The sequence below is a fragment of the Centruroides sculpturatus genome, unplaced genomic scaffold (assembly GCF_000671375.1).
Source record: "Centruroides sculpturatus isolate CEXI.00-Female unplaced genomic scaffold, Cexi_2.0 scaffold796, whole genome shotgun sequence".
Taxonomy (NCBI): Eukaryota; Metazoa; Arthropoda; class Arachnida; order Scorpiones; family Buthidae; genus Centruroides; species Centruroides sculpturatus.
Genome location: NW_019385038.1, coordinates 90,014 through 105,221, shown reverse-complemented (window position 1 = coordinate 105,221; position 15,208 = coordinate 90,014). Strand labels below are relative to the sequence as shown.

Below are 15,208 nucleotides of genomic sequence, written 5' to 3'. Positions count from 1 at the left end.
GTAACACCAAAACATGAAGAAATTATAGATTTTGTAGTAGCATCAGACATGGCTATAGAAAATTCTTTCTTCAAAAAGAAAAGAAAACACCACCTCATACACAAAAATAATCATGCTTGATCACATCTTGACTATCCTTTACAAAAGAAAGAATTTCAAAAAAGTGATACCAAGTAATCATGTAGTAGCACAACACCAATTAATCTGTATAGACATAAAAAAAAATTACAGTATTGAAAACAAGATGATGATGTTTAATTAAGGAAGATTAAATTGTTTAAATTAAAAGAGAATAACTGAAAAATGGTTATTAAGTAAGCTGTTGTAACCATTAGATATGGACTAATCACACATCACAAAAATTTTTATTAATAACTACTTCAAATCCAGTATGAATTTCAGCCTTTCAGTATGCACGTAGTTAATAAAGATCTTTGTGATGTGTGATTAGTCCATATTTAATTGTTACAATAGCTGCCTTAATAATTATATAAACATATACACAGTAAAATGTAGACCAGTTATGAACTAACTTGAAAATATTTCAGTGAATATAAACTTTGCTGACTTCTTAATAAGTATCAGTTATAAATAATTAATTTATATTAGTAAACTTTTTTAAAATAATCTTTTCATAATACAGTAAATAGATAAAAATTACCATTTCAGTATCAGAAGGGAAATCATCATCTTCCATGCCAATTATGTAAGGTTGCTGACCACTCCAACGTACACTTGATCCATGAGTGTTATTCCCTGATTGCATGTCTGGAGATATATGCTTTAAAAAAAAAAAAAAAAAAAGGAAATTAAACACATTATCTTGAATATTATAATAATTAAATTAACAATATTAATTAATTACACAATAGTTATTATTTATTTTCTTCAGTAAAATAACTGATACATCGTTTTATATGAACCAGTCTCCCACAAACAGTAACAAGATATAAATTAAATTTAAATAAAATAAATTATAAAACAACATGAATACTAATTTTTATTAAAATTAAAGACAAAGTCTGCCCAAAAGAGACCACCATTTATTTCTTGTGTTCTATACTACACATTTCGGGCAGACTTTGTCTTTAATTTTAATAATAATAATCTCCATTGGACGAAAAAATTTACAAAACTAATTTTTATATTTTACACAGAATTAAAAGTTTACTAAATCTGCAAAATACCTATTAACTTTACCAAAATAAAGTGAAACCTCCATAACTAATTATTGCCTCCAGATTAATGAAAATACTTTCAATTGGTAACAAGCTTTTATAGAATTATTATTATTATTTAAATGATCATTTCATAGATACATTACTGCTCATAAATGTAAAAAAAATTAAAATATTAATGAGGATGAGCAACCTTTTCTAGATGTAGGCCACATGTAAACTTTTTTTCCTTACAGAGTTATTTTTTCATTGAGCATGCTGACTACCAACATACTCCAAACCGCCAGTACAGAAGATACTAAAATAATATATGCTAATGATATGCAAACTAGTAATGTATTAATTTATTCTCATCTTTTTAATGGTCAAGTTTAGTTTAAATGTTCTCTGTTATGAATATCAACTCGATTAGAATTGCATAATGGCATGAAGCAGAAAACAGGAAAATAAAATAACATTGCCAAAACTTGGGGCTGGATATTATAATCTCACATGTCACATACAACCCAGTAGCCACAGATTGCTCTTCATTGAGTTAAAATAACAAAATAAAGAAAGAAAAAATTTTAAATAAGTCTTCAATATTTTAAAATAAGTTTTTTATTATTTTTATATGCATTTATTATCTTATCAATAAAACACAGATACAGAAAAACCACTACTAATTCAGTTATTAAAATACTAAATACGAGTATTTAGTAATTACTAAACCTTAACAAATTATTATTTAGCTTTTCTTACTGATAGAAGAACCTAACATTATATATCTGTCTGAAGTGCTATCTGTTAATAATTTTGACCATAAGATAACTTATATTAATTAATGCTTAGACAATGATAATACATTCAATTAAACAGATGATGGGCCAATAACACACTCTTACCAAAAATTGCCATTTAAAGAAATAATTAGTAAAATTTTCAATACAGTAGAGCGTAGATTATCCGAATCAATTTCGGACTGGGGTTCGGAAGATCGATGTTTCAGATAACCGATTATGTACGAAAAAATATATTAATTTATCCCATCTTGACATTTTTCTCTGTTGCGTGTTGCTTTGTGTTGAATTTTCATTGATGTTAAGCCTAACGAAGACTATTGTATCGTTAAAAATTATTTTTTTATTTTATACGAACAAAATATATTGAAAAATATAAAAACAATAAAAAATTATACTTCAGAAGTTAATTTAGTATCAAAAACGTAAAATATTTGAGTAGCCCAAGACATAGCCAAAGATTGCAGCGCCACAGCACTGGCGAAAATTTAAATTTGCCGACTGGAATTCTTTCAGATGATTGACTTTCAGATAATCAACGCTCTACTGTAATTTGTTTACATTATCACATTCTACATCTACATCTTTCATATAAAAATATGATTAATGTTAAGATTAATTTAATATATTTAAAACAAATGTAAGCATATTTTTCATTTTAATGGGTATTCTTACTGCTTGACTAGGAGATGATAATGGTGTTGACAACTTCTGATCTGGAAGAAGTGGTTTATTATCGGAAACATTAAATTCTGATCCTTCAGCCATTTCTTCTGAACCAATAGATGATTCAATAAAATTTTCCTGCAAAAATTAATTTAACTCAATAAATAAAATGACACTGTTGATTTATATATGAAAAATATTTAAATAAAAACTTATAAATGTTTTAATTCATTACAATAAGACCCTATATAAATCTTTTAGATTTTAAAAACATTTTTAACTCAAATAGATATTCAATTTATAAAGTTCAATGAAAAAATAAACAAAAAGAAGTGTGCATGATGTGTAAAAATATACTAATTATGTCAATAAAAAATAAATTTTCTATTTAGGCAAAAATTTTTCTTCAAATTTTCACTTTTAAACTTTAAAAACTCTAGAATTCTAGTAATAAATATATAAAGAAATTACATACATATAATTTCTTTTTTTAAAAATAAAGATTTTGTTAACTTTGATTTAAATATCAAAAACTTAATTATTTCTATTAACTAAATGCTGTTTCTGAATAACACAATTTTAATCCTTAATTGAGAATATGTTTTATGTAAAAAGCAAAGGTTTGTTACACATTTCCTGAATCAAAATTCAATGTTATACTGTTGTGTTAGAACTATTAAATGTGATGTTAAACAGAACATTATTGGTAAAGGTAAACAAGAAAGGGTTACTAATATTAAAAAATCAATGAAATCAATATTAATTAATTACACAATAGTTATTATTTATTTTCTTCAGTAAAATAACTGATACATCGTTTTATATGAACCAGTCTCCCACAAACAGTAACAAGATATAAATTAAATTTAAATATAATATTAGAATTTATTCCAGCAATGTCGAGATGACGATAAAAGAGAGCTAGTGGCCATCTCTTTAATTCGGGATGTGATGAAGGATGAACACATCTGATCTACAGTGTCTACACCACCTTTAATAGAATTGTAGTCCAAATTTATCACAGCTTTGTTAGTTTCATGANCGCGAAGTAGGTTAATAGCTATAAACTAATATACTAATTACATGGGATATACTAATATACTATACTAATAATGTATTTTTTTCATTTTTTTTGGTTATCCAATTTTTCAGTTATCCGACCAACCTGAGTCCCCAATTGAGTTGGATAATCGATGCTCTACTGTAAAATAATATTTTCCTATAAATTGTTTCTTATTATGAATTCTATAACAAAAACCCAATCAAATTGAGCAACAATCCAAATTTCTGGCTTTAAATCTGGAAAATTGGCATCAGAAAGAAAATCCAACAGCAAAAGTTATGCTGAAGCTTCTTATGATGAGTATCCAAAGTATAAAAGGTAATGTTAGGTCATATCCTACAAACAATGTGCAGACTTATCACCTGGTGGCTGAGAAATGGTCACAGGCTAATACATTATAAAGAGCAAGTGCAGCTAAAGAAGCAAGCTCTCATAAGAAAAATGATAAGTATGGTAACCTGTAGGTAACCTTAAAGAAAGAGAAGAAATTGCAAACCTCACGAGAAAATAAATATTAGACATAAAATATACTCAAGAAACTAGAAGGAAAAGTAACTAGATAAGACTGACTCATCCCAGAGGGGAGCTGCCGGCAGGCCACCTTGTGCCAAACGTTATTGATTTACGATAGTTATTGATTTATGGTTGTTCTTGAACACATGTATCAATAACTATCAATAGTATGAAGTGTCGCCATGACAGTATACGTATCTAAAATTTGACCAAATGTTTTTAATTTAACTGTTCTCTTTCATTCAATTACGTGTGTTTAAAATAATGTTAAGTTTTAAATTTATTTTTTCTTTGAACTAGAATAAGATATATTTTTTATTAGAATTCTGCTATTTTCTTCTTCTTAGCTTATATCATAAATTATATTTAAAAAATCATTTTAAATATTTTTAAAATTTAATTTAATAGTATGTACTATCAATATTAAAAGACTTACTGCTCCTGGTAACAAAAAACTTGAATGAATTTCATAAGCCCATTTTTTCATTTCTTTTAATGTTCCTTGTTCATATATATCTGATATTACATAGAAAAACTGCAAAAGAATTTTATCAGATTAAAAGTTTCTATTTTTATTTAATGTAAAATTAAAAACATAATTTTATAATTAACAATTTAGTTTTTAATTATAAATTATTACATTACTTATAATACTTACCAAACCAGAAGGATCATTATTTGACATTAAATAATGAATAAAAACTGCCAAATGAGCTGGATTTTGCATCAAACTCCACATGCTTTTAAAAGGACCATGATCTTCAACCTGTCCCTAAACAAATATTATCATATACAATTACTAAATTTTACTAGTTAAAAGCTAAAAAAATGCTGCTAAATACTGTATATCTGCCAGATAAGACGACGTTCAGATAATAAGACGAGATATAAATTTTCAGATTATCAAAAACATAAATTTTTATTGAAGTTTTATAGTTTTAGCATATATCTGTCTTATAAGACGACTCCCAAACTATCAGCAATGTATGAATTTAGTTTATCTATCATCATCTGGATAATAACACTGTTTAGCATATACAGAATTATGTCCAATTCATAATTTTTCGAATGAACAAATTTTATTTTCTTGCATCTGGAAGCACTACCTTGCTATCATTGCAAACATTTGCACTGATTCTGGCATTCGGGTGATCTTGACTGTTCACAAAAAACATTGTATGGGCTATTCTATTTTGTGGACATACCCTACTCTCTACTAGTAAATAATTACAGTTTGTCTGCTTTTTATAATGGTTTTAATTTATATAAATTTCATCTAATTTTTTTTTTTGTATCTGTCCTAAAAGACGACCCTGGACTTTGGAGACCTTTTTTATGATTCAACTACCATCTTATCTGTGTAGATATACAGTAATATGAATTTAAAAATATAAATAAATATTGAAATAAAAAAATACTTAATATTTTTCATAATTTTTGTTAGATATCAAAACTTCAGTTAAAAGTCAATTTCACAGTAATTTCAGAAGTACAGTAGAGCATCAATTATTCGACCCCCGATTAACCGTCACATCGGTTAACTGACCGTTCTAGTGGGCAAATTTAAAATGTCCGCTAGTGATGTGGAACTACAATATTTGGCTATGTCTTGGCTACTTTAATATTATTTTTGTTAAATTTTTGCGTGTTTTAGCTGGCAACTCTGGCTCGACCATTGAAGGGAGGCCAGTATTTAAACTAGACTTAATTTTCTAATTATGAGTGGTTGTTTGTTTTGTGAGCAATAAAATAATTTAAAAATAATTTTTAATGATACAATAGTGACAATTATTAAAAAAAAAAAATTTGTTAGGCTTAACATCAATGAAAATTCAACACGAAGTTGGTTAATAGCTATAAACTAATATACTAATTACATGGGATATACTAATATACTATACTAATAATGTATTTTTTTCATTTTTTTCGGTTATCCAATTTTTCAGTTATCCGACCAACCTGAGTCCCCAATTGAGTTGGATAATCGATGCTCTACTGTAAAATAATATTTTCCTATAAATTGTTTCTTATTATGAATTCTATAACAAAAACCCAATCAAATTGAGCAACAATCCAAATTTCTGGCTTTAAATCTGGAAAATTGGCATCAGAAAGAAAATCCAACAGCAAAAGTTATGCTGAAGCTTCTTATGATGAGTATCCAAAGTATAAAAGGTAATGTTAGGTCATATCCTACAAACAATGTGCAGACTTATCACCTGGTGGCTGAGAAATGGTCACAGGCTAATACATTATAAAGAGCAAGTGCAGCTAAAGAAGCAAGCTCTCATAAGAAAAATGATAAGTATGGTAACCTGTAGGTAACCTTAAAGAAAGAGAAGAAATTGCAAACCTCACGAGAAAATAAATATTAGACATAAAATATACTCAAGAAACTAGAAGGAAAAGTAACTAGATAGTTATAAAATTGCTACAGTGAAGCTGACAAGCAAAGAAGAAACAGAATCGGTGTTATCTTATTAAAAGAAAACACTGATTCTATTTAAAAATAATAATAAAGAACTGTGTAATAGAGGTATGTCTCAGAGTAGATAGATTAATCAGAATTAAACTAGACTGTGGAATAGAACTAAATGTGATTAGTGAGCATATTCACTAATCACATTTAGTTGAGTGCAGAAATGATGAAAAAGGTGATTTCTGGAATATGATGGAGAACCAGATACAAGTATTACAGGAAATCCTCGTTAGTTTGAAATTCAAGGGTCCAAATTTGCAATCCAGAAACCTAGCTGTATTTTATAAGATAAGAAGAAAAAGGGTAGACAGTGGGTAAGGTGACATCCGAAAATGTGTTACTGTAAAAGCAGAGCCATGTTGATCAAATATGAGTTAATCTTGATCTATTGTTCTTTTATAGTATGGAGACATCACAATCTAAACAACAAGTTAATGTACCTATATCACAGTTCAGACAAAATGTTCACTTTGAATTTTGAAGTAGCCATATTTCAAACTAACTGAATTCCTTAACATGTAAATCTCTATTTCTCCAGCCAGAACAAAAGTACAATTATGAACTAATGGGATTTCAAACTCCAAGTTAGATTTAACAAGGATTTCCTGTAGCAGAAGCAGAAAGAATAATGATAGAAGATGAACTGAATAGACATTACAAAAGTTTCAATAAAGATCTTGAAATGATCCATAAAAAATATTGAATTGAACAGGTAACACCAAAACATGAAGAAATTATAGATTTTGTAGTAGCATCAGACATGGCTATAGAAAATTCTTTCTTCAAAAAGAAAAGAAAACACCACCTCATACACAAAAATAATCACGCTTGATCACATCTTGACTATCCTTTACAAAAGAAAGAATTTCAAAAAAGTGATACGAAGTAATCATGTAGTAGCACAACACCAATTAATCTGTGTAGACATAAAAAAAAATTACAGTATTGAAAACAAGATGATGATGTTTAATTAAGGAAGATTAAATTGTTCAAATTAAAAGAGAATAACTGAAAAATGGTTATTAAGTAAGCTGTTGTAACCATTAGATATGGACTAATCACACATCACAAAAATTTTTATTAATAACTACTTCAAATCCAGTATGAATTTCAGCCTTTCAGTATGCACGTAGTTAATAAAGATCTTTGTGATGTGTGATTAGTCCATATTTAATTGTTACAATAGCTGCCTTAATAATTATATAAACATATACACAGTAAAATGTAGACCAGTTATGAACTAACTTGAAAATATTTCAGTGAATATAAACTTTGCTGACTTCTTAATAAGTATCAGTTATAAATAATTAATTTATATTAGTAAACTTTTTTAAAATAATCTTTTCATAATACAGTAAATAGATAAAAATTACCATTTCAGTATCAGAAGGGAAATCATCATCTTCCATGCCAATTATGTAAGGTTGCTGACCACTCCAACGTACACTTGATCCATGAGTGTTATTCCCTGATTGCATGTCTGGAGATATATGCTTTAAAAAAAAAAAAAAGGAAATTAAACACATTATCTTGAATATTATAATAATTAAATTAACAATATTAATTAATTACACAATAGTTATTATTTATTTTCTTCAGTAAAATAACTGATACATCGTTTTATATGAACCAGTCTCCCACAAACAGTAACAAGATATAAATTAAATTTAAATAAAATAAATTATAAAACAACATGAATACTAATTTTTATTAAAATTAAAGACAAAGTCTGCCCAAAAGAGACCACCATTTATTTCTTGTGTTCTATACTACACATTTCGGGCAGACTTTGTCTTTAATTTTAATAATAATAATCTCCATTGGACGAAAAAATTTACAAAACTAATTTTTATATTTTACACAGAATTAAAAGTTTACTAAATCTGCAAAATACCTATTAACTTTACCAAAATAAAGTGAAACCTCCATAACTAATTATTGCCTCCAGATTAATGAAAATACTTTCAATTGGTAACAAGCTTTTATAGAATTATTATTATTATTTAAATGATCATTTCATAGATACATTACTGCTCATAAATGTAAAAAAAATTAAAATATTAATGAGGATGAGCAACCTTTTCTAGATGTAGGCCACATGTAAACTTTTTTTCCTTACAGAGTTATTTTTTCATTGAGCATGCTGACTACCAACATACTCCAAACCGCCAGTACAGAAGATACTAAAATAATATATGCTAATGATATGCAAACTAGTAATGTATTAATTTATTCTCATCTTTTTAATGGTCAAGTTTAGTTTAAATGTTCTCTGTTATGAATATCAACTCGATTAGAATTGCATAATGGCATGAAGCAGAAAACAGGAAAATAAAATAACATTGCCAAAACTTGGGGCTGGATATTATAATCTCACATGTCACATACAACCCAGTAGCCACAGGTTGCTCTTCATTGAGTTAAAATAACAAAATAAAGAAAGAAAAAATTTTAAATAAGTCTTCAATATTTTAAAATAAGTTTTTTATTATTTTTATATGCATTTATTATCTTATCAATAAAACACAGATACAGAAAAACACTACTAATTCAGTTATTAAAATACTAAATACGAGTATTTAGTAATTACTAAACCTTAACAAATTATTATTTAGCTTTTCTTACTGATAGAAGAACCTAACATTATATATCTGTCTGAAGTGCTATCTGTTAATAATTTTGACCATAAGATAACTTATATTAATTAATGCTTAGACAATGATAATACATTCAATTAAACAGATGATGGGCCAATAACACACTCTTACCAAAAATTGCCATTTAAAGAAATAATTAGTAAAATTTTCAATACAGTAGAGCGTAGATTATCCGAATCAATTTCGGACTGGGGTTCGGAAGATCGATGTTTCAGATAACCGATTATGTACGAAAAAATATATTAATTTATCCCATCTTGACATTTTTCTCTGTTGCGTGTTGCTTTGTGTTGAATTTTCATTGATGTTAAGCCTAACGAAGACTATTGTATCGTTAAAAATTATTTTTTTATTTTATACGAACAAAATATATTGAAAAATATAAAAACAATAAAAAATTATACTTCAGAAGTTAATTTAGTATCAAAAACGTAAAATATTTGAGTAGCCCAAGACATAGCCAAAGATTGCAGCGCCACAGCACTGGCGAAAATTTAAATTTGCCGACTGGAATTCTTTCAGATGATTGACTTTCAGATAATCAACGCTCTACTGTAATTTGTTTACATTATCACATTCTACATCTACATCTTTCATATAAAAATATGATTAATGTTAAGATTAATTTAATATATTTAAAACAAATGTAAGCATATTTTTCATTTTAATGGGTATTCTTACTGCTTGACTAGGAGATGATAATGGTGTTGACAACTTCTGATCTGGAAGAAGTGGTTTATTATCGGAAACATTAAAATCTGATCCTTCAGCCATTTCTTCTGAACCAATAGATGATTCAATAAAATTTTCCTGCAAAAATTAATTTAACTCAATAAATAAAATGACACTGTTGATTTATATATGAAAAATATTTAAATAAAAACTTATAAATGTTTTAATTCATTACAATAAGACCCTATATAAATCTTTTAGATTTTAAAAACATTTTTAACTCAAATAGATATTCAATTTATAAAGTTCAATGAAAAAATAAACAAAAAGAAGTGTGCATGATGTGTAAAAATATACTAATTATGTCAATAAAAAATAAATTTTCTATTTAGGCAAAAATTTTTCTTCAAATTTTCACTTTTAAACTTTAAAAACTCTAGAATTCTAGTAATAAATATATAAAGAAATTACATACATATAATTTCTTTTTTTAAAAATAAAGATTTTGTTAACTTTGATTTAAATATCAAAAACTTAATTATTTCTATTAACTAAATGCTGTTTCTGAATAACACAATTTTAATCCTTAATTGAGAATATGTTTTATGTAAAAAGCAAAGGTTTGTTACACATTTCCTGAATCAAAATTCAATGTTATACTGTTGTGTTAGAACTATTAAATGTGATGTTAAACAGAACATTATTGGTAAAGGTAAACAAGAAAGGGTTACTAATATTAAAAAATCAATGAAATTCAATTCTTTTATAATTGTAATCATATGCAAAATTTGAATTCAAACTCATTAAGTTTCAGACTAAATAGTAAATCCAAATACAAATGTTCAAACCCAGAAACTTCTGATCATTATCTCAGTAATAATTTATAATTTCTTAGTAAATGATATACAGCAGAGCATTGATTATATGAATACTGATCAACTGAAACTTCAGTTAACCGAAAGCGTTCCGATCAGCAAATTCAAATTTCCACCAGTGCTCTGACACTGCAGCATTCTCCCCCTCCCTGCCAACCTAAACTGTAGGCCTACTTTAATATACTACTTTATGTAAGGTAATGTATTTGTAAGACGTATGATACAAAATATAGACACTACAGTTTTATACAGTTTTATGTTTAATATATTTTTTCATAAATGATCAGTTATCTGAACAACCCCAGTCCCAAATTGTTTCGGATAATTAATGTTCTACTGTATTAAAATATGGCTTCCATTTATTGATACCTAGTTGAAAAATATTAGTAAAATATATAACATTTTAATTCAAAAATATTATTGTATTTAATATATAATTATTACTAGAAATTTAATGTTATTTTTAGTCAACAGTTTCATGTGTTAATTTTATAAACCAATTTCATAATTTTAATAAAGGATAAAAATCACCACCATGAACTATTACTTTTTTCTTATAACTACAGATATCCTATATCTTCCAAACTAATTTAAAATATTAAAAAAAATACTAACTTAACTGTGCAATATGTTTTTTCTTATATACAATAATATAAGAAATCCATCATTTTACTAACAGTCTCTTGTTCATTTTTATTTCATTTAATTAATTCTAAATTAGTATAGAATTAGGCTGAAAACATTTGTCTGTTTATTAAAAATTTCTGCTGGAAAAGAAGAAAAGGTTATTCTCTATTGTTTAAGTAGAGTTAGTTTCATATTAACATTGCATAAGTATGAAATTTAAAATATTAATAACTTTTATTAAAAACACAGCAATAAAGAAATATTCATTATATTAATATTTACTAAACTGATACTGAATAAATAAAATAGAAATTTATTATTCTATTAAAATGAACCAATCCCTACAATCCATAATGAATTTACTTTTACAATCATTATAAATCCCATAATGCATAAATTTAAATAAAGTTTAATTATAAATTTTCTTATACAGTGAAAAACTTATTGAAAAAATTATAAATCATGTATCAAGTTAAATATTTTAAAAATCCTTTTGTAAATATTATGTTTCATAAACTAAATTAAAACAGACTGTACATACTTCTTCAAAACATGTGTTGTCTTCTCCATTACAACCATCCTTATATTCTACGTTTTCTGAAGATGCATCTGGAGGAGGAGTTCCAGGAGGTGTATAATCAGCATGACTGACTGATCCCTGAAAATAAATATTTTTTAAAATGAAGAGTTAATAATTAATTTGAAAAGTTTATTTTAATTACTTCAAAATTTTCAGATCTCATTGTAAAAATGTTTTGAAATAACTACTCATAATGTAAAGTAATTAAAAATTTATAATATTCAATAATAATGAATCAATATTTATTTTAAGATGAATTCAAATGACTTTTAGAATCACATAAACTATATTAAAGGTTTAAAAAATTCTATGGTAGGTAAAAGGTATAAATTCTAACAGATGTTACAATAAAATCTGACAATTCAGACATTGGTTTGCATCAAAAGTTGATTTAAATTAACATAGAGACTTATAAGATTATCATTAAATTGAACAGAAAACGTACTCGGCAAATTAATAATAAAAAAAATCAACACCTTATCCGTTGCCGAGGGAGTTTATTTAAAAAACGAATGTTTTCGATGTACTTCATAGATCATCTTCAAGTTGAAAGTTTCTTTCAACTTGAGGGTTTCTTTCAACTTGAAGATGAGTTGAAAGTTTCTTTCAACTTGAAGATGATCTATGAAGCAGATCGAAAACGTTAATTTTTTAAATAAACTCCCTCGGTAACGGATAAGGTGTTGATTTTTTTGATTATCATTAAAATTTACTACAGATTCAAAAGATTGGTATATAGGCATTTCAAGGCATTTAATATAATACTTTTATCTAATGTTTTTAATGATGAATTATTATTAAATTTTTATACATTAAAAATAAATCCAATAGTAGAAAAGAAAATAATGATCATATTTTGAATTTTGGACTCTAACAGAATTACTTGGAAGACTAAAGAAATAATACTCAACCTCCAAATAATATACTCTCAATTTTGTTTTTATATAGTTTACAATGTTCAAAAATATTGTAGCTTCAAACTTTAAATTTGTATCCTGATAAATGACTTTTGTTGAAAATTTAACCTTCAAAAATTTAACTAAAAATAAAAATACCTGAGAAGTATTTTTGTTTTAGTTTTTTTCATATAAAACAGAATTTTTACTTGCTTGTCTTAGTAATCTAGAATTTTTTAAACCTTTAATATAATTTATGTAATTCTAAAAGTCATGTATAAAAACAAATTTCATTTTGTTACATACGTATATAAATGTATTATAAATGATTAGTTAAAAGTATCAATTTAGCAACTATCACAAAAAATCACTACAATACTGTATACTTCATTAATGAATTCATCATAGTGTCTTAAATTCATAGTACTATAAGAATGCATAAAATTATTATGTATAGATAATTAATACTACATAAAAAATAATTTTACAAAAAATATGTTTAAAAAATAAATACTTTTGACAAACGTGTTGATTTCCATCTTCTTCCAACTTCAAACTCATTGAAAGATTCAGATGCAGTACATTTTCGAGATGATAAATGTTGATTATTAATATTATAATTCTGAAATTCAGGTGATGATAATGGTGTTCTGTTAGATGGAATAAAGTCTTCTATATGATGAATTAATGTATCTGGATTGGAACTTTGCCGGGAATGATTTGAACCTTGTAATGGCTATAAAGTGATGTAATATAAATATGATTACTTAAAAAATATTTATTCAATTTTTAAATTTTTAAATACAAAATAATTAAAAATTAAAAGCTTGTACTTTTTATTAATGCTTTATTTATAAAAATCAACATTTAAATTTAAGATTCAACAAAGCTTTTAAGAATAATGTGACTTTCATTTTATTATTTATAATACAAAATAATCTTTCAAAAAATTAGCAGAATTAGTCAAAATTAGTCAGAATTGTATTTACTGTAATATTTAATTTTTCCAAATAGTGACTTCACATCTTTATGAGAAAAAATCTAATATTTTCAGACCTGATCTTCAATAATTTAAAAATTAAGCAAATTATGTTAAACAATTAACATAAAGCTAATAGAGTTAGTCCATTAAATTCAAGTAAATTATTCACCCAAGAAGAGCCTTTAGAAGATGCCTGTTTAGATATATTTTCCAAGGAACATGATAATGGCAATGATTTCTGGGCTTGATTTAAGACATGTCCATTTCCTTTTTTTGACTGAATTTCTGATGTTGAAACAGAATCATCTGGCATAGAACAAGATATGATATTCCATTCTGCTTTTGGTAGTGTTGGAGCTGAGATCTGATGAGAAAGTGATCTTGTATGCTGAGTAATTGGTGAATATCTTGAATTTTCTTTCTCAGAGTGAGTGTAACGTCGGACGGGAGGAGAACGAGGTGAACATGATGAGGGCTGAAATGTTACAACATGATCATTTTCATAAATATTTCAGCAAATAAATCACAATTTTAATCAAACTAACTATTTTAAATTATTAATATATCAAAAGATAAAATTTAAATGTTAATTATTATTGATATGACTTAAAAAATTTCAAAATTATTATTTTATGTCTAATGAAATAACATTTATCTAAGTGTAGAATTAAATATAACATATAATCCCTAGTTTGTAACAAATCGAAAATTTAATTAATATGAAATTATTACTTTTTATTATATATATTATTTTTAGATAAAGGACTTTAGTAGCCCCTCATTATATTGCACCTCGTTATATCATGCTTTTTATTTTGTCCTTGAAATTTTTAAAGCACTTGAGTTGATAAATTTTAAAATACTGATTGCCATTGAATTTTTACTTACAACAAAATACAGTATTTTTTCATACCACTGTCCTTGAAATTACCACTCAGTCAAAACAAGCAATAAATTTGACAAGGAGATGTAAACAAGCTGTTTTGCTTGTTTAGATCTCAAGTGGACAGATCAATTACCATTGGTGAACTAATGTGGTCACAGAAACTCTTGTTAAAACATTTAAAAAATTTGTTGAGACAGAAGAGTCGCATATGTGCTTTAAGACACTACAGTATAATATCATGGAATTAGTTAAAAAGGTTTTTTCATCATAAACAAATTTAAAAATTCTCTGATCCTTGAATCAACATGTCTTCATAACATGAATGTTTCCGTCAAATTGAAATTAGAACCTATCA

At 26.0% G+C, this 15,208-nt stretch overlaps 1 protein-coding gene across 1 annotated transcript in view; it reads right to left on the bottom strand.

Moving 5' to 3' along the window:
• The window catches only part of LOC111633738 (rho guanine nucleotide exchange factor 11-like), a 158,979-nt gene that overhangs the window by 94,005 nt on the left and 49,766 nt on the right, over window positions 1-15,208 (bottom strand). Inside the window, exons 7-11 of the mRNA XM_023378347.1 lie at window positions 14,137-14,442; window positions 13,500-13,721; window positions 12,051-12,167; window positions 2,633-2,761; window positions 662-781 (exon numbers count right to left, since the gene is read on the bottom strand). Coding sequence (XP_023234115.1) covers window positions 662-781; window positions 2,633-2,761; window positions 12,051-12,167; window positions 13,500-13,721; window positions 14,137-14,442 — 894 coding nt within the window. The remainder of the gene's footprint in view (window positions 1-661; window positions 782-2,632; window positions 2,762-12,050; window positions 12,168-13,499; window positions 13,722-14,136; window positions 14,443-15,208) is intronic.